The 23,866-nt window shown below is 40.4% G+C and overlaps 1 protein-coding gene and 2 long non-coding RNA genes across 3 annotated transcripts in view; 2 read left to right on the top strand and 1 right to left on the bottom strand.

Moving 5' to 3' along the window:
• Positions 1-1,948: 1,948 nt before the first annotated feature.
• On the top strand, positions 1,949-7,820 carry LOC107210642. The gene is made up of 2 exons (XR_001523971.2): positions 1,949-4,369; positions 4,767-7,820. It is a non-coding gene; the product is annotated as an uncharacterized LOC107210642 (long non-coding RNA).
• Positions 7,821-8,914: 1,094 nt separating this feature from the next.
• Positions 8,915-23,866, bottom strand: part of PPP2CA (protein phosphatase 2 catalytic subunit alpha) — a 15,530-nt gene continuing 578 nt past the window's right edge. Inside the window, exons 2-7 of the mRNA XM_015641654.2 lie at positions 12,934-13,143; positions 12,254-12,427; positions 12,032-12,121; positions 11,581-11,742; positions 10,840-10,958; positions 8,915-10,088 (exon numbers count right to left, since the gene is read on the bottom strand). Coding sequence (XP_015497140.1) covers positions 10,016-10,088; positions 10,840-10,958; positions 11,581-11,742; positions 12,032-12,121; positions 12,254-12,427; positions 12,934-13,143 — 828 coding nt within the window. The 3' untranslated portion in view covers positions 8,915-10,015. The remainder of the gene's footprint in view (positions 10,089-10,839; positions 10,959-11,580; positions 11,743-12,031; positions 12,122-12,253; positions 12,428-12,933; positions 13,144-23,866) is intronic.
• The window catches only part of LOC109022865, a 32,525-nt gene continuing 18,714 nt past the window's right edge, over positions 10,056-23,866 (top strand). Inside the window, exon 1 of the long non-coding RNA XR_002002245.2 lies at positions 10,056-10,138. This is a non-coding gene — a long non-coding RNA (uncharacterized LOC109022865). The remainder of the gene's footprint in view (positions 10,139-23,866) is intronic.

Raw genomic sequence — 23,866 nt, 5'->3', positions numbered from 1 at the left:
CTTTCAATCCTAAACAAAAATGTCTTAAGAACCAAAAAGCATGTTTTCACATCACTCCAATGCAGACACAGCCAGGGTGCTTGTAAGCACACACCTGCAACAGCACTACACTGCAGAGTACAGCATCATTTATAGCCTCAGGCAGCACTAGGGGAGGTTCAGGTTGGACATCAGCAAGGATTTCTTCCCTGAAAGGGTTGTCAAGCATTGGCATGGTGGTGGAGCATGTTGAACACATCCATGGAAGTGTTCAAGAAACAACTGAACATAGCACTGAGTACTCTGCTCTTGTTGACAAGGTGCTGATCAACTGAGGATTGGACTTCATAATCATGGAGATGTTTTCCAATCTTAATGATTCTGTGATAAGTCACAGGTTTCGCTTCCCTTGGGTCCCAGAGAGTTTCAGGCTGTGCACCCCACATGTTAGGGAACAAATGACAGCCAGACCCCTGGAAAATATCTTCTAATAAGAAAAATTTTCCCAGGATTCAGAATTTCTTAGTTGAGAAGTTTGTTTTGCTCAGTTCAGTAGCCAAGCCTATGAAGTGTCAAGTATTCCTTACTCCCCTCATTTTCTTCCTTCCCTTCCATCTGAGAGTAGACATAGAATATTATGGATTGGAAGAGACCTTAAAGCTCATCTGGTCCCACCTACCCCTGCCATGGGCAGGGACACCCTCAGGCTGCTCAGGGTCCTGTCCAACCTGGCCTTGGACACTTCTGGAGTGGGGCAGCTATAACTTCTCTGGGCAGCCTTTGCCAGTATTTATCTCACATAACAAGTGAGACTACAATTAGAAAAGTATTTAATATTAAATACCTTGTTTATTGGGGCTGATTCTCTGGAGAGGTGGAAGACTCAGATTCTCATCCAGGAAGGACCTCTTAGAGCTCAGCTGATAGCCAAGCTGTTCTACATCAGCACAGATCACTTAGAACAGACTTCTCTATAAATTCCAAAGAACTGTCGGAGGTGACTGCCTGACTTGGGAAGCTTGTTTCATGGGCTTTAGGATGCTGAGCAGCTTGTTAGTCAGAGCAGACTTGAATGCAACTCTGAGCAACCTGATCTGACTTTGCAGGTAGATCCAGGTCACCTCTGTGGTCCCGTGCAGCCTGGATTACTGTGTGCTTCTGTAAGGTGTATTTCTCTGGAACTCTTCCTAACAGCTGAGTGAACAGACAGGGGGCCAGGTGATGCTTGGCAGCAGACTTGGACACTAACAGAAGTTCCTCAGAGATCCTGGTATTGATAACCTGGTATTGATAAGCTCTTCGTTCACCATTGAATGGGACCTAATTTTAATTTTTAATTCATATGTACCTTTATATATAGAAAATGAAGCCTCCAGACTACATCTAAGGTGACTTTTTGATTGTACCAGCATCACATTTACCTCTTTCTTCCTCAATCACACCATCTCATACTCCAGTGCTGAGAACCACATTCAGTGCACTAAAAAACAGTGCCTTTATTTTCCTTAAATTATTATTTTTTATATTAAAATTCATTGGTTTAGGGAATCAGACAATAACAGAAGGTGGCCAAAGGAAAACATATATACAAATTCTAAATCTCCTTTCCTAGTGTTGCCAAAGACCAAGGTTTCTGATTTGCTTTGTGACTAGCAAGCACAAGCTCACAGACTGTAAATCAGGCTCAGCAAAGTGAGAATGAGGTTTGCTCTCAACACAAGACAAATCAAATGCAATCTAGGGACAGGCAGAAAGCTAAATTCCATGCAAATTTATAGTTGTAGATAAATTTAATTCAGAATTATACTGATGAGCTTTATACTTGGTACAGCTCTCTACAGCTCTCCAAAGAGAAAATTCTATCCACAGTGGACTTTGAATTTTACTAATTTGTTGAATTAGAAGTCTGCAAAAGTTAAAACAGCAAAAACACCCTACACCCCAAAAAGAGGCAGATGGCTGTCACAGATATGCTATAATCACATGATAGCACCTCCCACTGTGCCCTACATATAGTACAATCAACCTTCCCCAGCCACTCCAGCTGCTTCCCGTTATCTGTTGTGAAGCAGCAGCTGCTGCAGCGGCGATAGCCCAAGTCCTGTGAGTCAGTCAATGGCACAGAGCCCTCATCCCTGGCTAAAGCTGCAAGGTAAAGAACAAGATTGCTTTTAAAAGGGGTGGCCCAATTTCAATTGTTCTGCACATAGATAATGATTGCACTGCAAATAATCCTAAAACTGAGCATTGCTTCCCTGAGTGCAGAGAATCACACCACGTATCACCAACAGGTAAATTACAATTAAGGGCCTTTGACCACTGAGAACATGGAGGAGGAAGGCAGCAGCTTAACACCAAAGCAAATACCTGAAAAGATTTGAGCAACTGAGCTTGATTTAACACTTAATCAGATCCAGAAGAGCTCTGACCTACATAATCACAGCATCCCTGGGCTGCAGGCACAGCCAGTTGAACAGCCATGCAGCCACACGGTAAGAGGGTTTAATGTGCTGAACGTGAGGGAGCAGCATCCTGAACACAGCCCTGCATCTGCTCAGTCTCAGATTCCTTTCTTGCTTGCTTCACTCGGGCAAAAATTAATGTGTCCCCCCCTCTTTAGAGCACCTCGCATTCTACTTTGACAGAGAAACAGGATTTTTTTTTTTAGCTGCTAGTGGTGATTTAGAGACTATGGAGATAACACATTGATTGTTTTTCTATACAAATGTGATGTGGGGTTGTCAAAGTCTAATGACAATCAGGATTGAAAGAGCTCAGCTTTGCTCCATCAACAAGTTGGAAAAATCCACAGAACTCATCTTGGGCTCAGTGAACCAGGGAGAGCAAGCCAGGGAAAGAGCCAGGTAGGACCATGGAATCTGAAAAAGAACCTCATTAACATGTAGGGGAAAATGAGACTTGCTGCAAAAATAATCCTTTTTTTCAGGAATACAAAAGATGAGGGACATTTTTTAAAACAAGAAGCCACATCAAATTTGAAAATAATTGAACTGACTGGTGTAAAACCAGGAAATATCAGAATTATTCATGTAAGAGATGGTAGAAAGACCCTGGCAAGCTCAAAGGCTTGGGCCACTGGTTTTTAGAGCAGTCTTGGAACAATGCAGCAGCAGAAGAGGAAAATTCTTGTTCTCAGTAAAAGTCTGAAAAAGCTAATTATATGAAAAAGCTAATTATATAAAAAAACCTAATTATTGCATTTCCACTTAATCAAAATTTGTATTAAAGCAGCATCCTTGAGAAGCTGTCACTTTTCATACAAGTTGTACCCCAGCAATGCAAAATGGTGGGTGGCAAAACCCAGCAGTGAGAGTCTAGGTCAGAGAATCAGACTCCTAGAATAGTTTGGGTTGGCAGGGACCTTAAAGCTCTTCCAGTTCTAATGCTCTGCTGTGGACTAGACCAGATTGCTCAAGGTCCCATTCAACCTGGCCATGAACTCTTGCAGGATGGGGCAGCCACAGCTTCTCCAGGCAACCTGTGCCAGGGCCTCACCATGCTCATAGGCAAGAATTTCTTCTCAATATCCAGTCTAGTCCTGCTCTGTTTAAAGCCATTCTCTCTTGTCCTGTCACTCCAGGCCCCTGTCCCAAGGCCCTTTCCAGTTCTTTTGTAGTCCCTTTAGGCATTGGAAGGGGCTCTCAGGTCTCCTTGGAGCTTTCTCCAGGTGAACACCCCCAGCCTGGCTCCAGCCCTCAGAGCATCTCCATGTCTTCTTCTGATCTTGCTCCAGCAGATCCACACCCTTCTTGTATTGGAGATCCCAGACCTAGACACAGCATGGCAGGTGGGACTCAGAGCAGAGTAGATACCAGTGGACTGACAAAGCCCAATAACTAAATCCTGTCAAGCTGACACCAAGTGAGATTTTTTTATCAGCTTCTATTTCTTCCTCTAACAGCACTCCCATTCCCCTTACATAACAGCAGGTATTTGAGATCATTTAAAAAAACTGAAGATGAAGAGGAGGAAGATTGAAAATAGAAATACCTACCTCGAACCTATTTGCAGCACTTATTTGCTAATCAAACCGTCACTCCACCTCCCCATATTTAAACAGTGATTTCTGTATCAGTTCTGGCCTGGCATCCTCTGAAATCATCTGGAGCGCTCTGGAGGAGCCAAGCCCGGATCCTCTGGCTGCTGCGGGTGAGGGCCACCCACCTCCGGCCACATTAGAGCCAGTGCACGCCAGCCTTGCCGACACCAGAGGCGGGCCCGGCCCTGCCGGGTCACGACGCGCCGGTCCCGACAGACGTGGCAGTGCCACGCGGTGGCGCCGGGACTCGCTCCGAGGGACGGGAGCCGCCGGCGAGCTCAGCCCCGCAGAGATACGCTCCGAGCAGTCCAAGAAAAGCGTACACTTTCTGTAGGTGGCCTTGAGAACGACCTTCAGTCTTACCGTATAAAACTTACCGTATAAATATCTTTGATATAAGAACGAGGGGAAAGGAACTGGGTTAGCTTCACAGGGCTGCCTGGCTCTGGTCTCCAACGCTGGAGCCGTTCAAAGTCCAAAAAACAGATTCTGGGCTGGTTCTGACGCCACAGATGATAATAAGCACTTGCTTTGAGGTTTCAAAGTCCATGGGAATAAATACAGTGTGTTTCAGAAGTCAGCATTTTTAAATGCATTCAAAGCAATTTAAAAAGAGATTCCAGTGGCAAAAAGGACAGTCCAGTAACATTTTAAGATGTCTAAGCAAACACTGGATAAACTCATGAGCAGACAAACAGAACCCATCACCAGCCTCTCTCTCTCCTAGGAAGCTGTGGCACCCCCTCCCCTGGGCATTGTCCCCGCTCCAGTAGCAGCCGGCTGTCTTCCTCTTCCCCGAGGACAAACACAGAAGCGGAAAAGGAGCAGAGCTGCCTGGAAAGTGGGTCAAGTGCGGTATGAAACACCCACCATAGAATATTCCCAAGCAGGGCTTCTTCAGCCGCACCCCCTGCCCCCCATTTTCCTTAAAAAAGAAAGAAGCGAATAGCGTAGCCATCACTGCCGACTCCTGCGCTGATGGCCACAATAAAGATTTTTCACAGCAAGGTTTAGGGTTAGGCTGGATGTGGGGGGTGTTTTCTCAAACTCCTGAAAAATCAAGGCAGTTGGGAGCCAAGCTAAAGCCTTTCAGCCCAATCGATCGTGCAATTATCAATGTAAACAGGACACTCCTCTTTTACAGTTCAGCACTTTCAGATTTAAATGCATAATCTGGGAAAAAACTTACCAAGTTATTGAAATTAAAAACCAAGTAAACTAAAGCAACAAAAACAAACCAAAAAAACCTAAACTCCAAAAACCCAGATGTGTTTGGGAGGAATCTACTGAGGAAGATGTATACAGAAGTCAAGACAACCAAAAGCAAAGATTTAGTTTAATTTATACAACCTTGTGCAATGATATGAGTAGCTGCAAAATGGAGAAAAATGGAGAGTGTTCTCAAAATCACTTTCCTGCAAGTTCTCATGCAGGATGCTCACCCTGATCACACTGCACCTCTTCCATCACCAGTTCCAGGTACTATTAGTGACTAATATTTTATACATTGTTTATTCCAACAGCAATCATTTCAGTCTTCATCCCAAAATTCTGTTCACCAGAGAGTAATTAGGAGATCAATATTCAACCCATCTTTAAGAATAAAGCTTTTAAGCTGCAGCATAGGTTTTAAAAGGCTAAAACATGCAGTACTGCCTAATTTAACACCAAAAGTGTTGTTCCAGCCTTTCTTTCTTGTCCATGTGCCAAAGCACTCTGGGGTCCCTTGCTCAAGAAAGCAGCCTGCCTTTATTCTCATCCAAAAGGAGTACAGCCAAATGAATTAGAGCACCAAAATAACTTTTTGTAAAACCACAGAAGGCTGACTCTTGTACTGCTGACTCTGCAGAGCTTCGTTGGTGTGTTCATGAGTACTGAAAGATTGCTACACAGTCCGGTGTGATTTTTACTTAACATTTTACCTGTTTCCCACTTTCTCCCAGAACACTTTGCAGAACACCAGCACTCTGTGTTATGATTGTTGTGGCACACAGAAGGCATCCAACACCTTATACAAGGCTTCAAAAATCACTGCTTGCAGACATTTTGCTCCAAAAATCCAAGCTCATACAAACCATGGTTTGGTTGCAAAAAACATGGAACACATAAAAGCCATTTCTCAGGCAAAGATTGCTCTAACCTACACAGCAACCCTTAAAACACATTAAGGGTTTCCAGGAGTGATCTGTATCCAGACAAAACCACCAGCAATTAGAGCAGTAAATGAGTGTGGAACAGGTGCATAAGGAGGTAATGAGAGTGGAGGCACACCTTCAATGCACTGAATTTGGAGCAGCATTTAATTTGAAATTCAAAGTTGTGATCACACTTGCATTTTCATACCACCATTTTTCCTGAGAGAACAAGAGTACTTGTTCTTCAGCCCCCTCCCAAAGTCACAGCACCTCCAAGAGCAGGAACTGCACTCCACTATTATTAAAGAAACAAAGAGGTGAGAGGGGAAAAAGCATGTGTTTATTGGAAAGGCCCAAAATAAACCCAGCACTATCATAGCAGGCTTGGTTTCATCTTGTACAGGAGGAAATCCTTTATGCTTAAGAGTCAGGATAAATTTTTTGTCAGAGCAAAGACTTTGTCCCAAGTCCCTTGAAACAATTGCTTTCTAGAAAGGACTCAAGTGCTTCAGTTTACTACAAAATCAAAATCCATGCAACATGGAGTGGTAGGTATTGGCACCTCTCAGCAGGTTTTTCTGTTACTAGAAGAGCTTTTGACAGGAACCGGACTAAGGCACAGGCAGGTAAAATTTCACAGCTTCCACTGGCAGGATGTCCCCTCACCACCTTTTTCACAGGGCAGAATGTGTTGTTACCATCCAGACACATGGGGAAGGAAGTAATGCTCTATCTACACACTCACATGCACCCAGTATCTTGCCAGGGTACTATCACAAGACCTAAATGAGGTAACATTGCCCAAGCACTTGGAGCAGGGATACTGAGTGTGAATGGAAGTGTTAGCAGCTAGAAACGACCCAAAATGAGCACCAGGTGACAGTCACACACACTGATTACCTTGGACAAACATCCATCTACAGTGGCAGCTTCAGGGATGGAGCAGGGACTGGGACAGCAACCAGCCCCAAGCTCCAGGGATCTGTGAAGAGGGGGCCATAAGCACAGGAACAAAGCACACAATGGAAAGAGGCAGAAGAAAGGTGTAGAAAGAGGGTAAAGGGGGAAAAAATCTGGCAAATTCATACACCTCTGTATGTGTGTAATACAAATTTTGTCTCTTGTTTTTGATTTAATGGATCCTCAGTTCAGGACAGGCCTGCCACAGTTTAGGGTGCTCACTTTGACATGATACGGCCAATGACTTATGCAAAACGAAATATGGAAAGCTCAAAACTGTCCCCCTTTGTCCATCAGTATTCTCCTGGGTCTATAAAAGTTCTGAGAAAGAAGAAAAAAAGAAAAATAACAGCTCATGGAAAAGTGATTTAATTTCATTCCCAACTTAATTTCATTCCCAACTACCTTCTCATAACCTAAACCCCAATGTCAGCCCTCCTCACTAGGAGTGGGGTGTGACATTTCCACTTAAACACTGAACCACCACACTATGGGATTTCCAGCTCTGCCTCTATTTTGTACTTCATGGAATGCACCAGGCATTGTAGAAATGGAGGAATTACTAGTGATCTCCAAAACCTGCTCATTTCTCTGCAGCCACCAGGCTCACAGGCTGAAGTAAACGAAGTTTAGCGCAGGTGAACTAATTAATCAGCCATCAGTAAATCAAACCCCAATTATCTTTATCTTTGTTTCTTCTCTTGCATCTTCCTATGGTGGGTTCAGCTGGTTAGTGCTCCATGACGGCAATAAATTTTTTCTTCCCAATGTAGTTTTTTTTCACAATGTGGAATCTTCACACAGACCATCACAACATAATTACAGAGGAAAGCACAAAAAACTGGAGTGACTCCAACATTGTCCATGGACTTTACTAACAACCACTTGGATTTGTGTACAGAAACTGAAGCAAGGACTGCTCCCTACCAGAGCAGATGAGTCATGCCAATTAAAGCAGCAAGGAAAGCAGAAAATAGGGCAAAGTCATTCCTCTTGAAGGAATAGTGTCAATGAAAGCACAAAGTCCCATCTACACAAACACAGAGAAAGACAAGCAACAGGAATGGAACGTGAACTACTCTCAGCAAAGGATTTTTTTAATAGCGATCAAAGCAAAAGCTCCCAATATACTAAAAAAAGCCACTTCAGATGCACTTATTTTTAGCATGCACTTCTTCCTGTAAGAGATCAAACTACAGCAGACTGAGCTCTCCAGAAGCCATTTGAAACCCAACCTACAGGACAAAGCTCAAATTCTGCTGAAGGAAAAGCAACCACTTGAACCCTTTCTGAAAGGGGATGAAGTAATGCTTGATGAAATGCAGCATCTTCTTTGCAAGTTAAAGAATTAAGTGGTCCTCCAGCTTTTTAGAAAAGCAAGAAAGCACCAAAAAGCATGCCTAGGACTAAACCTCCAGGTGAGTTGGACATTTGCAAAATTTCTGTGTGTTCCCTTAGAAACAAGCAGAGTAAAAAACAAACTTCCATGTTATTACAGAATCTACATTGTGCCCAAGAAAGTTAAAGTCTCAAACAATATGAATATTAAGAGTCCTATTAAGTCAGCAGCCAGGTACATCATTTAGATGTACTCAAGAAGTTTCACGCACAAGCCTTAAGAAGGCTAACATCTGAATTTTGGCTTTGAACCAAATCATCAAATTTGGGTTCAAATCTTGAAGAAGTTAGTAGAAAGAAAATATTTAAACAGAAGTTAACATAAACCACATACCACTGTTTTTCAGAATGGAAACTTGGGCAAATACACGTAGCACTAAACTTCAAGTTATTTCCTTTAATATTTACAAAACTGGTTTTATTCTTAGTTTTTCGGAAAAACGGTTTTAAGTATTAGCACCTACATTGTAAATGACTCAAACTTTGATTTACACTTGAAATAAAGCCACAACGCGATTAGTTAAGTGAACCTATATTCTTTCATTTCTGAGTATTTTAGTAGAGCACCAAGAGGGAAAGAGCAACATGTGAATAACCAGCAAGCTGTTCTCAGCTGTGAGACAAAGGCCCAGGCACCTTCCTGGGACAGGATTCAAAAGGTCAGAGTTTTCCAGCACACTCCAAATCAGCTCAGTTTTAGTTATTTATAAGGTGGAAATTTCTATCCAAGTTTATAAAACCCATCCAGCTACATGTTAGTTTATTAAACCACAGTTGACCTGAGATGCAATTAGAATTTTGACATTTTTCCATACTTAGTTCACAAGTTTATTATGAAAAACACTGCAGCTCTGTCCTGCAGTAACATTGTTTTACAGAAAAAAACAATTCTGTTCAATGTAATTCACTATCCTTGGACAATTACAAGGGACAATATGGTAGGGCAGAGTGGAAAAGGTAACTGAGTGCAGACAAAAAAAAAAATCAATACAATTAAATTAAACAGTATTCCCTGAAAATAAAACAAACGAACAGTTTCAGAACAAATATGAGGCCTTGGTACTTATTTTAAAAATGTTCTTTAAGCTTCAATGATTGTTTGCTGCTACCCTTATCTACAGTCATGCTGAATAAAGCTATAGCTAAATGGAAAGTTTAATGTATTCACGAGGTGTTAATGTCTACATCTTATTATTTGCAGTCTCTCAGAGAAAGCAAAAGTAACTACAAATAGCGCTATGCCAGAAACTGGTTTCTTGACCAACAATGTTGCTTCAGCATGCAATGAACTGGTTCATTCTAAAGTGGTCACAGTTGTTGATGACAAGAGGCTTTGTATTGAATATGGCACGTCTTTTGGTCCATGTGAAAACAAAGTTTGAATGTTAAATATTTTCTGACACTTTGGAGTTACTGTTGCTCTTCCCATTTTCTTTAGGTCAACATATGGTTCATGGCAATACTGTACAGGTCTAAAATCTCTTTACAGGAAGTAGTCTGGGGTGCGACGAGTAACATGCGGTTCACCTCTACGCGGTGCTGGGTCAAACTGCAAACTGAAGAGCACAGACATCAATGAAAACACAGGAGCTCAGCTTACACTCAGGTATGTTCTACCCATGAATTACAGGAGCAATGGTTTAACACAGGTGAGTCTTTGCAAGTTTTATCAACCAAATTAAATATTCTAGGACAAGTGTTTCAGCTCTTCCACTCCTATCAGTATGCACTTTTAACCATCACATTTTAAATATTCCTCTTACCATGAAGGTCTGGAGAGAAATTAATTTTAGCTTTAACACAAACTGCCCAACATTAGTATCTATTAGAAAGTTAAGTCTCCAGTTATTATCAAAGAGGGCAGTTTGCCAGTGCTTTTGCCTCATTTACTAGTAAAGTTGCTGCTGCAGTACTTAATTAGAAATCTCATTCAAAAAGCTGATATCCCAACAGCTGAAGAATTCAAAGATTCCAAGTCTCCTGCCTGAGACCAACAGGAAGGCATTACCTTAGATGTGACAGACTACTCCTGCTCTCAAATCACATCCCTACACACAGTAAGTCATTAAAATCCAGGTAGTCATACAAAACAAAAATGAGGAGTCTCACTTTAATCTGACAGAGAAGATCTCAACAGCAGCTGTTCAGAGGCTTGACTTCAAGACTTTATATGTGACTAACCCAACAATTCCACACTTACTCCACCTCCTAAAAGCTTAGAGAGGGGAAAAAACCCCACACTTGAACACAACTAAGTGGTATCTTAAAATCACAGGCAATGTAATTCTCCTTTTTAAACATACTTACAAGGAGTATTTTAGAGTGTCATCAAGTTCCATAATTGCAGCCTGGTTGCCACAACGGTAACAATAGTTTGGAGCACTGAAAATTGTTACTACATTCCGATCATGGCACCAGTTGTACCCCTGGAGAGGAAGGAAAAAGTAATTATGACAACCAAGTTAATGTACCCTATGTAACAGCCCGACTACAAACCAATCTTTTACTTCTCCATTTTTTAATTCTCATTTTTTAATTCTTCATGCAAGATTTCTCCATTGCATTAGCATTAAATAGTTAAAACGGCAATTCTGAAATACACACAGTACAACTACTCTGAACTTTCAACTGTGATCACCAAAACCAGTGTCCAGACATACATTTAAAAATCTGTACTGCCAGGAATAACTAAAGATCAAGGGAAAAAACACACATCCAAGCTAAAAAGAAAAATTACACATTTTTTTCCCATGGGACACATATTTAAGAACCTTTTTATCTACATAGAAATGCAATACCACATCTAGTACCAAAGCCTGATTTGGGATATTACTGTAAGTTTTCAGGAAAATAAGGCAAAAATAAAGGTTATTCCACTGTCAAACTCATTTATTAGCACATGAATACTGTCAAGGTCAAGTTTCTGGAAGACTCTCAGCTGGATCATCACCTGTCAGCAGCATATGCACATCTCTGACACAACAGAGCATGGAATAAATGGACCAAAAACACAACCCAAAGTTTAAACACACAGGCTGTCCTGCTCACCTCCATTACCAACTGATGAGCTCTTGAAACCAACGTAAGGCCATTAGCATGGTTAAAGGTTTCTGAAATATCCTGTCCGAATGTGTAACCTGCACCTCGAGGAGAAATTCCCCAGCCACCGCGATCATCTGGATCTGACCATAGCAAGTCACACATTGGACCCTGTAAGATGTAAATGATGTTTCAGAGGTGAAGTGCAAAGAACCAAAACCAAACAAAACCCAAAAAACTTGAACTCGCACTACCCCTGCACAGCTCTTTGAGACTTAATATGTTTCTTTCTTTAAGCAAGGGCATGCCCCTCATTTTTCCTTTAAAAAATCCAGAACAGGAAGACATGCACTTCAATATTGCCAAGCTGATTTGAATTAAATTTTCAGCCTGTGAGCTTAACCCCCCAATACATGCTGAATCATCAATCTCATTGGCTTATAAAATTATTTTTCAGTACCTCATGGGGAACTTCCTGCAAGCGATCAAGTGCTCTGATGTGATCCAGTGTATCTATAGATGGAGAGAGGCCACCATGTAGACAAAAAATCTGCAAGAGTTAAGAAACATGAAGTTTACTTGCATTAATCAGTGCAGTTAGAACAGTTTAGAATAAGTGATTTTGAGAAAATCTGCATGAGATTCCTTTAAAGATGAGAGCTGACAGAATGCAGCAACATACCTGGCCATCCACCAAGGCAGTTAGAGGCAGGTAATCAAAAAGGTCTGTAAAATATTTCCAAACATTTGCATTTCCGTATTTCCTTAAACATTCATCATAGAAACCATAAACTTGTGTGATTTGCCTGCTTTCATGGTTCCCTCGAAGAATTGTGATACGTTCACGGTAACGGACCTAAACAGAACAGTTTATTTTAGAACATCAATGAGCAACTCTTCCCCAGAACAGAATTTGCACTCCTCAATCCCTGACACAGATCAATAAAGCAATTAAAACCAAACCATTCTGAAGATTCAATTATAACTTTTGAGGTGAAAAAAAAGGAATAATTTATTCAAATCTTCAACTCCCAATTACTTTTGGGATTAATTACAAGTTGTATTTATTATTCTAGTGGACTTCACTACACCTGTGCATTAAGCTGATTTCTCCAAGCAAATTCTTTAAGATTGCTATTTAGGCAAGTAAAAAATCACTCATTTTAGATAAAGCTTAGGCTTATACCTGAATATTTTTCTAGTAATTTTTTTTAAGAAGTGATTTAGAAAACCAAGACAACCAAGAAGTCAGTTTCAGTACATCTAATACCAATTCAGTGAAAATCATTATACACAGTGAGTGTAGTCAGGACAGTAATGATATATTTTATACATAACTGTAAAGCCGAGAAGAAAAGTTACCTTAAGAGCTACAAGCAATGTGACTGTTTCAACTGAATAATATCCTCTGTCAACATAGTCCCCCATAAACAAATAGTTTGTGTCTGGTGATTTGCCTCCAATTCTGAAAAGTTCCATGAGGTCGTGAAATTGTCCATGGACATCTCCACAGACTGTGACTGGACATCGCACTTCTTGTACGTTGGATTCTTTTGTCAAAATTTCTTTAGCCTATAAAACAAAAAAGCACATAAATTGTGAGTTTGTCTGTGAAGAGCCATTTTATTCAAAGCATGCTCTACCACTTCCAATTCTGCTACCTGCTCTCTTTAGGAGCTCTTCTCTGAAGCACTTGAGGTAAAAGCTTATCTTTACTTAAATGCCATTTATCTTTAAACAGTTTATGAACACTTTCACTTTATGAAACCCCGTATCAGTAATTAGTAGTTGTGTGGCTTTTTTTCCTTCTTGAGGATGGTATCTTAAGTAAAACCTCAGCCTTTCTACAAAAATGGTTCTGTGAAGTATAGAACAACAATCATCACTACTGCAACTTAAAAAGTTTTTAAGTATTTTGAAAAATTAAACCTAAAAATCCTGCCAACATCTTACCTCCAAAAGCCCAAATAAAACACGGTCAAAACACTACCAATACCTTGGCATTCACTTGTACAAACATCTTCGACCCACCTGCAAAGGCAGGGAGTCCTGCATAAAGCAGAACGAGAATAAACATCCACTGGTACCAGCAAGTACAGAGCAGATCATTACCTGCCCAAGTTTTCTCAACAACTTTTGTGATTAAACACAGACTAGTAACATCAAGTTGTATCTTCATAAACAAAAGATGGGTAAGATCTTCTCACCACCATTTTTTCCAAAAAAAAGTGTATATAAAAGTTACAGACAAAGGTAACTTGTCTGAAGAAGCATAGGCTAAATATGGCACCAGAAAGGTAATTTTGAAATAATGCAACACAGTTGTTACAGTTTGTTCTGAGAACAGTCACCAGACACATGCCACAATGATCTGCTAAATCAAGAAGGTATTAGAAATATAAATAGTAACATGTTTACTAGTTACCATCTACCAAGATTTTCCTGTTTTTCAAGAGTCAATGCTCCTATTCAAAAAGGATCCTTTTTTACCTCATTACTTCAATTACACGAGAATATATAAAAACTATATTCTATTCTATAACCCAAGTTATCTACAAGACAGTGGCTGACACTCCCACCCAAAAGTGGTGTCACTGTCCCACACATCATCCTGGCTGACCACCAGGGTCACCACTTCAAACAGAAGCAACACCTAAGTTTAATGATGAAGATTCATGAAATTTAATGTTTCACTGCAAAGAAATGCAAAAATACGGCAGGGCTAAGCAGCCTGCACAACACAAAGCTTTAGGTGTCACTCTGCAGATATATTTACATCTAAAGTCAGTTTCACATGGGAGTTTCCACTTGCGCTGTGCCCAGTACTAAAGATAGGTCATTCCTGGCTTGTGGTCAATGCTAAAAGTGCAGATTTATTTTAAGATAGCCTGACTTGAGTTAATTTTAATGCAGTGACAGTCACCGGATGTTTTGAAGGTGTTTTAACAGCCTTAGCATCTTCTAATACTCTCTTACATTCAGAAGCATTAGCCAGCTTAGTTCTTCTTTTGAAAGAGAATGTCACAGATGCTTACAGCACTTTGATATTAAAAAAAACCCTACTCTTTAATGAGAAAGTTTCTACCACTGGATTTTCTTAACACACTTGAAGCACTGCACTCAGTGCAGCATTCATTTTTCGTCAAAGGTACACAGCCTTTGTGCTGAGAATGGTAGAGTTCTCAGCAACTGAGTTGTTGCTTCCTCAGTTTCTGAAATATTAAATCATTCAGATATGCACATGACCAAACACGTAGAGAAGTCAGACAGCTACTCTGATGGGAAAAGACTGTTCCAGGTCAACCTGCAAAACAGCAACCTCTGTTTAAATCCTGAAGTGGAGAAATGCTAGTGCACAGATGCCAACATTTCCATGTTCTAAAACCAGTTTCATGCAACACTGTTAGGAACTGTTTAGTTCATTTACAGTCTTATGTCCCACAGTATTAAAAGTGGCACATAAACACTCTACGTGGTTCGATAAAAGAGCTTCAGCAGAGCTGAAGGTAGAAAAAATAACATCCTGAAAACAAGCCACCAACAAGTAGTCTACTATATATCAACTTTTACAATAAATGAATTCCTATAAAAAGTCACTTTTTTATAAAAAAAACAAAAACAAACACTAATCACCAATCCTACTCCTGCAGTATGTGTGCCCCTGACCTTGTACTGGATCACACACAGCCCTGTGCAACTCCACCTGGTACCACTCCCTCTTTTTATTGATTCTTGATGGTGCTGCTTATTCACCAGGTCACACAACTCTCTCCCCCTAAGCATCCTCCCCTCCAACAAATGGACTGCCCACCAGCAGCTCTACTACACTTCCTCATGGAAGGGAAAGCAGTAGAGCACTCTTCAGCAGAAGGCAGAAAACTCCTTGATCCAACCATCTGACAAAGGAGAACTAGGAAAGACACACACACGCCACCCCCTGACTTCAAACACCCCAGGACCTATTGCCACAAATGGTAATACTGCAACACTGCAGTATTTTGACATCAAAATTTTGAAACATCCAGGCTTCACTGCCTATCATCAGGACAAACAATAAAATTCAGAAACAGATTTTCTTGAGCATCTATTAATTATTTTTTAACTCTGCCTTTTTTCAGTTCCTAACAATTCTTTTTATTACACAGCCCTGAACTTCTCTACACCTCCAACATGCAATTTAATTTTTATTACATAGTAGAATACCACCACAAATGAAACTTCCATGGCATAGAGTACTTAAGCAAAAATTTCTTATCAACAACCTACTCTGTTACAGCTGTAAAACTCTGCCTCTGAATCAGTTTAATTACTTTTTCAGCATTACACTCTCAGACTTCAACATAAAGTGTAAACACATACAGAATAAGACTGCAAATAACACGTTACTTCAAGTTGATAAATGCTAATTTTACAGCCAATTACAAATGAAGTCTAAGACAGAAAAAACACAGCTGTGAGACAGCTACACAAGAAGAGTATAAGAAGAACCAAGTGTAATGCTGTCAAACACTACTGCTGAGGTGGAAGGTCACATATTTTACTCAGAACAATCTCAAACAATAAGCACATATCAAATACATTTCAGCTTAGTCATAGTGACTGGAATTCATTCTGACTTGATACTGGCTTACTCAGTCATTTCACTGTAAAGAGAAAACTTCTGCAATCCCAAAATTCAACCAGAATAAAACCAGTATTGGTTTAAATACACAAGAAAACAACCAGTTTTCACTTTACTATAAAAAGAGTAGCACTGCATAAAAACACAACCTAGTAACTGAGAATTAAACCATTCCTGGCCTGCTGCACATCATCTAAAGGCCCAGCTGAACAATACCAAGCTGCTTTGGTGGCTCTGTTTCCAAATAACATCTCTGCAAAATGCTATTCCTAAAACACAAAGATCAGCTTTGTTGTTTTAAGACAGTACAGAATCCAACAGTATGAACTGCCATGGAAAAGAATTTTGAAAAGATGACTGTTGAAGTCACTACCATATGATTCTCAGATCCTCAGTTTATTTAATTAAATGCACAGGTTGTATGCATGCAGATGTATCTCTTATTTCCCCTGCTCCCTCCAAATATTTTTATCCTATATGCCACAAACTAAGGCTCAGAGCTGAGTGCCATAAAAGCTGTAATCCATCCATTTTACTTCCTCAACTCGCTCTGTGCTGAGGATAACCAAGTTTTCCCTCATAGGCAGTGTACATCATCAACCTTATCTCACATAAAGAATTTCCAGTGGTCCATTCCTGCAAAATCCCCTGAATTAATCTGTACCCAAATTCCTCTCTGTTTCCAGAATATACCAGGTGTTTCTTCATTCCTCCGACCCCTTCTTAGGTCCCTACATTCTAGCATGAGCTCTGGCAACTCAGCCCTATTATCTACCCTGAAAAACTCTGGGGCATGTAAAAGAAAGTAACAAGACACGAACCTCACTGTGTCTGTGTAGAATTGTAAATCAATGCTTGAAGCAGCACTATGAAGCACTCATCAAAAGATTACTACTACTAACTCAGTAAAGAAAATACAATCATTATTTTAATTAGACAACACAGCCCCAAAGTCATGGTTGCAGATGGTAATGTATCTTGGCTGACCAGAATTCACACCTGAAGCCCACCATGCCGTCTAGAAAAGTTTGTAATGAGAAACATCCACTGGAACCAAGAAATAGCTATTAGTAGTTACCATAAAGATATTTTGATGAGATTGAAGGCTTCAACCACACCCATAATTTCCTGTCACCAAGGTGCACAGGATGTGACTAAAGGAACAATGATCAGCTAATTGGGATGAAGACTGGTTTTAGCTGTTCAAACATCATGACCTGGAAGAGAGTCCAGTTCCAAGCAAAGTCATCCATTACAGTCAGCAATTCTTCTGCAGAGTCAATGCTTTTCAATTTAAAGGTTTCCCCCACTCTTTACATGGGGAGGAAAGAGAGCAAGTTCAGACAAAAGTTGAGGTTATTATTTAAAGCAAAAGGTGTTTTCATTCACTGTCTAGCATCTGAAACAAAACTAGATAAATGAAGTCCCCAAAAACACCTTTCTGCGAAGGAGGCAAGGCAGTCAGATTACACGTGACACAAATGGGAAACTGATTTATGCTGAATTTTGCAATCCAATAAGGAGTTGAGTGTGAATGTAGAAGTAGGAACAAAATTAAAATACAAAGCTCCCCAATGACATTTAATTATTTAGTATTCCAAAGTAAGTAAAACCAGGATTTCCATCCACATAGAAACACTGAGCAGCAAAATACTCTTTTGCCAGGACAAAAGACGATGGATGCATCTGCTTCCTGTCTGGATTTGTCAGCAGCACCTACACCTTCATTTCTAATCTCTTCTGTTTGATGAGAAGAGAGACCAGTTTAAATACAAGATCTTAGCCAACCAAAAGAGCAACCCCAATGCCAGGGCTGCTGTAAGATTAAAATAAGACAATCACTTTCCTTTATCGCCTGTAAATTCTAGAAGGTCTACAAGAAAACATGCAAGGCAAAAACTTCTGTTAAATAACACTCTCTTCCTTTGTATTACAAAAGTAAGGACTGACACCATTTGAAACTTTGATAGTCCACTCAACATTTCCATTTGAAAGGATCAGTAGCAGTCTTACACACTCAGAGTAACTGATGTGTTCTTGCCCTCAGAGCAAATCTGGAAGGGGAAAGGCTATTTATCAGTCAGCAGTTGACAAGAACAGTGGAGATAGGAAGAGGGCCTTCTGGAAGAACTCAGTGTCATTATTTTGCTTCATACAAAAGATATTAGTATCTTCAATTTTAAATTGAAAAATAATCTAGAAAAAAACTTTTTATAAAAACATAAGCCAAGTAAGTCAGGAACCCTTATGCCTTCCTTGCCTCATGGCAAGCTCCAAGAAACAGCAATGACAGCAATCCAAGAAGCTGACCACTTATGGGGATGTTTTTCAGCCCTTTCTTTAGAACAAGCTGTATTCATTTTGAATCATTCAAGTTGTTAAAAAAATAAACAGGGTAAACCTATTCCCAAACTAGCTGTGCCTGATACCACCAAGTCCAGCTTCATGGAATGAACTCAGAAAGTTCTCAACGCTTTTGTTCCAGTAACTCCAATACAGCTTTGCAGAGTCATGTTACAGGTAAGGACACCAGCTGGAGGATAGCATATCAAATCTCAAGAAAGAGCAGCAAGCAAGAAACACCTGTATTGGAAAGCATGTTCAAAATATTCAGTGGAAATATTGGAAACCTGACTACTGAGTAACTGAGCTCCAGTATTCATTCTTTAGCCAGGAATAAACATTTTCCAGCTTAATATATACTATCTGAAGGAAAAGAACTTAGCCACAGCATTATTGAATACAGGTGGTGTTTAAGGGTCCCTAAGCAAGCGTGAAAATTCAATCTCTGCTCCTGTGAATTCCCCTCACACAGATGTGTTGTACGAAGCCTTGTGTACTCCTGCCAGACACAGAGAGGTTTGGGTTTTGTGCTGGGAAAGGCAACGCAGGTTGATTTAACCCAGTAACTGAAAATGGCTCAGAAGCAATCACGAGCAGCACTGTCATCACATCTGAGCAGGCCTCAGCACAGGTAGATTTGGAACAGGACATCAGTCTTGCAGCCTCATCCATGTCTTTAGCCTCAAACTTGCAGAACTCAAGCAGGAGCTTGCTCTGATTTAGGAGTGCTTCCTGCTGTTAGCTTAAGCTGTGCCCAAAACAACACAAGTATCTTTTGCTCCAACTCGATCACAGCTAATACTGCAACTAAAAGTAAAAACCCAAAACCAAACACCTCCCTGCTAGCACAACTCCATTTTTACAGAATTTACTAGAATTGAAAAAAAAAAACTACCAGAAAGCTGCTGATGCTACAATCACTGGCACGCTCAAGACTAAATTTTTATATGCACATTAAGATGTTGTATGTAAATCCGGACTAGGTTAGAAGGCTGGCAAGGTTGACACTTCAAATGCCTTCTGTGGAAAGAGACAATTTCCATTTTTCATTACCAACCATAACAAAAAACAAACAAACAAAATGAAACAAACAAAAAAAACCAAACCATCACAAAAAAAAACCCACAACAAATCAGAACACTGGGCATGAAATGATTAATTTTTTTGAAGTGTTCCAGAATAATCTAAAACACGGTCATTGAAATGTTACCAAAAGCTTTGTACACTACACTTGTAACTCTTCAGAGACAGAAGGTGTAACTACATGAGCCTGTCAATGACTTGATCCCTGGGTATGTTCAACGAAGCAGCAAAGGAGCCCTAAAACACCCTCTGGTCTCCCAGAGCCCCTTGAACAGCTCCTGAGGGGCCCTCCCACCAGTGGCAGCAGAGTTCCCTTGCTACAGAATCCAGAAGCCTGTGCAGTGGCAAGGCAGAACTGCAATGCTGCACATTCCTCTCCTGCCAGGGCCAAGTGTGAAGGGACACAGAACCTGCCCACCACACAGGGCACACCATACTCTCACTACCTGGGAATTCTGCTGGGGCAGGTTTCTTGCCTAATTTACAGCAAGTTCAGACAGGAACATTAATTTTCACAATCATCTTAGTCTGAAGAATGGTTAGTTATACAAGATGGATATGGGAATGCAAAAGCTAGCTAATGGAAAAGCCCTTGCAAATGCAGCTGGAAACAGTTTAAAACATTCACTTCTGGCCAAAAATAATCAGCTAAGAAAAGCAACTCCTGAACAGCCCAGGAAGCAGAAGGGAAAATGTGCCTCTGTCTGAAAAAAAAAATTGGGCAGACAGCTCAGCTTAAAACATAGGAATGAGATCCACAGAGCATGTAGGTTCTACACATTAGAGTAACAGAACTTAGCACAGGCTTTCTTGATGCAAAAGAAAGCTTCATGAGAAACATACTTGTCCTCTCAGAATTAAGACACTTAACATAAGCTAAATGAGTTTGCACAACTCCAACATCTGCTGTGTGTATAAGCATGTTTCATTAGAGAACATCTAGCTTGAAAGAGATCAGGCGTTAAAGTGAAAATTCTACAGCAGGAAAAGAAATTAGAAAAATACATCATGAACAAGGTACATACCAGAGAACAGTAGGCCCAGAAACACATTTACACTACAGAAATTAGCAATGGTGACAAATCAAAAAGCAAATGTAACCAACATCATTGCTACAGATCAAAAACTTCAGGCGTCAAATCTTGAATCAAGGTTTCTCAAATGCCTTTATCAGAATCTGTCCTTTACATAGTTTAAAATAATTTAGCTAGCAGCACTATCCATTGAAAGGTATTTTACCAGCAAGTCAAAAACCCTGAACACTATGTATTACACAGTATGTATGACCAAGCAGTCCTTTTTCTCTACAAAAACTGGAGATGCCACACTCAAACTTAGCTAATTATGAAGTAGTGTTTTCAAGGGAGTGGCTCTGACACCTCTGCCTCCACCTGCACTAGAAACCTCCTGCAATAACCAAAGCAAACTCTATCCAGAAATTCACCTTATTCCTTTGTGCAATTTTAGCTTATCATCCCACCTTCCTGAGCAATGTACCACACACTCAGCTCTTGTGATAAAGGGCATTTATACACAGAGGAGACAAGACCATTTCCCTTCACCCTCACAGTCAATGGGAAAGAAACTAAAGCAGTATCCTTTCATTCAAAATGGCCAGTGGAAAAACTCTCACCTGGCAATAAAGAATTTCCTTTCACCTCTGCCAATAAACAATTCATCACTAACAGGACAAACACTGCTGACATGTAACAGTAACTGGACTGGGTATATTATGACCACTTCTTTAGAACTTGCACTTCTCAAATGCTGAAGCAAAGCATACACAATCGGTCACTCAACTGATGTAACATTAAACACGCCCCACATACTAAGCCTAGAATAATTTAACTACCACTCAGAGGTTGATTATTTCAAATCATTTGTGAAAGTATAATGCATTATTCATGGTTACAAATTACTTCTAGATTTCAAAGATGTTTCTGCCCAGTTTCCACCACCATCATCACCCAGGTAATCAGGCTCAGTGAAAGACACACCAAGAAAGTAACTGGGACGCACCGACCGCCACACAATTATCACATTTGTAAAAAGCTGTTATGTTCTTCAGGTATCAATACTGAAATACAAGACAGCCCTTAGGCTTATTCTTACTAGACAGGCACCAGTCTGCACTAGAAGCCCCAGCAGATCAAGAAATACTTGTCAGGGAGATCATCCAATCAAACAGTGTTATCAGGGAAAAGCCCTCAATTTTTTTTCAGTTGTTTATTTTAACTAGCCCTATTGCAATTCAATGTGGTGAAGATCAACAGTTTATACCTAGTAGGGTCTTTATCTGTCCTTTGGAATGATAGCTATATTTGACACTGTCTTTAAACTATTTATGGAAAAACAGCCTTTTGATGCATTTACATCCACAAAACAATAGTCCAAACAAAGCACAATCCAGGGAGGTTTCTGAGAGTCATTGCCGGTAACATGGAAACACGTTAAAGCAAGTGCTGTACTTCAGTGGAAGGTGCAGGACTGAGCTCTCACCCCACTTCCATGAACACAACAGAGACAAGAAGATGGAAAACTCAAGACTTCAAGGGCCTACTTCCAATTCCCTGCATCAGCAACCATGAAGAAACTTAACTACTCTCAGCAGAAAGTCCAAGTAAATCCACCTGTAGTTATTAGCAACAAATCAACTTTCCCTAACATCACCAGACCTGTGACTGAACTCTGCATAGTGCTGATCACATACCCTGCACACTGAGAGAACTGTCACCCTACCCAAACCTCACAGCCACCCAACCCAGCCAACATGAAGGCTGCTGCTAAATAATACTGTGATTGGCAGATTTCTCTTCCACATTCTCACGGTCTCTCATCTCAACACAGAGTAGTCAGAGACAAAGTTTTCTTTTCTTTTTCCCTTCACCATTATCTTGGTGATAAGTATTGCACATTTATCCATAAATACAGCTCATTTTTATTCTTCACTGGGAAAAAACGAAAAAGTCATCTTGTGCAACACTGATGACTGGAACTACTGTATCTTCTCTAAGGAATCTCTAGTGATATGCCTGCTTCTCACTGAACCAAAACCACCAGTACACTGAAAGCTTTTTGTACATTATACATCACTCATGGTCCTGCAAGTTACCACAGAAGGCCACAAAATGGGCCATATGGACCCACTCCGGTGGGATTCAGGACTCAGTACCCACCAGTTTATAAACGATGGCAAGTGAAATACTTGCCTCTCACATAAAACAATACAAGGAAGATGCTAGACCACTGTCATTGGAGATGCACATGGAAATAGCCAGGTGGTGACACTGCCACTTGCTTGCAACACCCTTTGAAATGAACAGCCTGGATCAAATGGAAACAACATTGACTTGCTGGAATACAACTGAACTAAAACCTGTACTGGAGCAAGAGCCAGTCTGGCCAAAATCACTCCAAGTTCTTTATTAAGTTCATAGACAGTCCTTTCCAAACAATTTGCTTCCAAAACAACCTGATTCAGTATTTGAAAGCATGGTCCCAATTTTAAAATATTCTAGGTACTTTCTGTGGCAAGTACATAAGCTTCTTTAGAAGCCAATACATCCATAACTTCATGTGATCCTTAATAACCATTTCCGAAAAAATTCACAAATACTACATCTTTCAGTCCAGAAACACTGGAATACATAAAACCATCAGTAATTAAAAAAAACCAAAAAACCAAAAAAAACAAACACCCAAAAACCCCCCAAAAAACCACCACCACCAACCCACAACTATGAAGCTACACCCCGAATTAGAATTCAACTGGAAAATGCATCTAGTTACTACCAGAACAAAATCTTCCTAAATTTCCAAAACGCAATCTGTCCTAGGTTGGCTGTACAACCTTTCTGAGCTGTGAAAGTCTCAATCAACACATTGCTCTGTAACATCCGCGTCTCAACATTTTCAAATCATCACCATAAGAATATGGAGTTATATAGGATCTCGACTGTTAATTCTGTGAATTTCGTGCAATTCCGATCCTTATTGAGGGAAACCAAAACCCCAAAGCTAACTGACCCTTCAATTAGTTATAAACCTGTCTATGCTTATTCATATAATGAAAAATACTAAAATTAAATCAAAGCAGCAGCTCTTTACCGCGCATAATTTCCAAACGCTTACCACAAGGTTTTACTTCCATTGTAATAACTCACGTTTATGGGGGCCGATTTAACATTTTAAGCGGAGGGGGAGGGGGGGGGGGGTCTCTCGGGGTCTCTCCCGAGGATCCATCGCGGC

Source organism: Parus major, chromosome 13 (genome assembly GCF_001522545.3).
Source record: "Parus major isolate Abel chromosome 13, Parus_major1.1, whole genome shotgun sequence".
Classification (NCBI taxonomy): domain Eukaryota; kingdom Metazoa; phylum Chordata; class Aves; order Passeriformes; family Paridae; genus Parus; species Parus major.
Note: the sequence above shows the minus strand (reverse complement) of the source record. Positions and strands in the feature narration are given on the sequence as shown.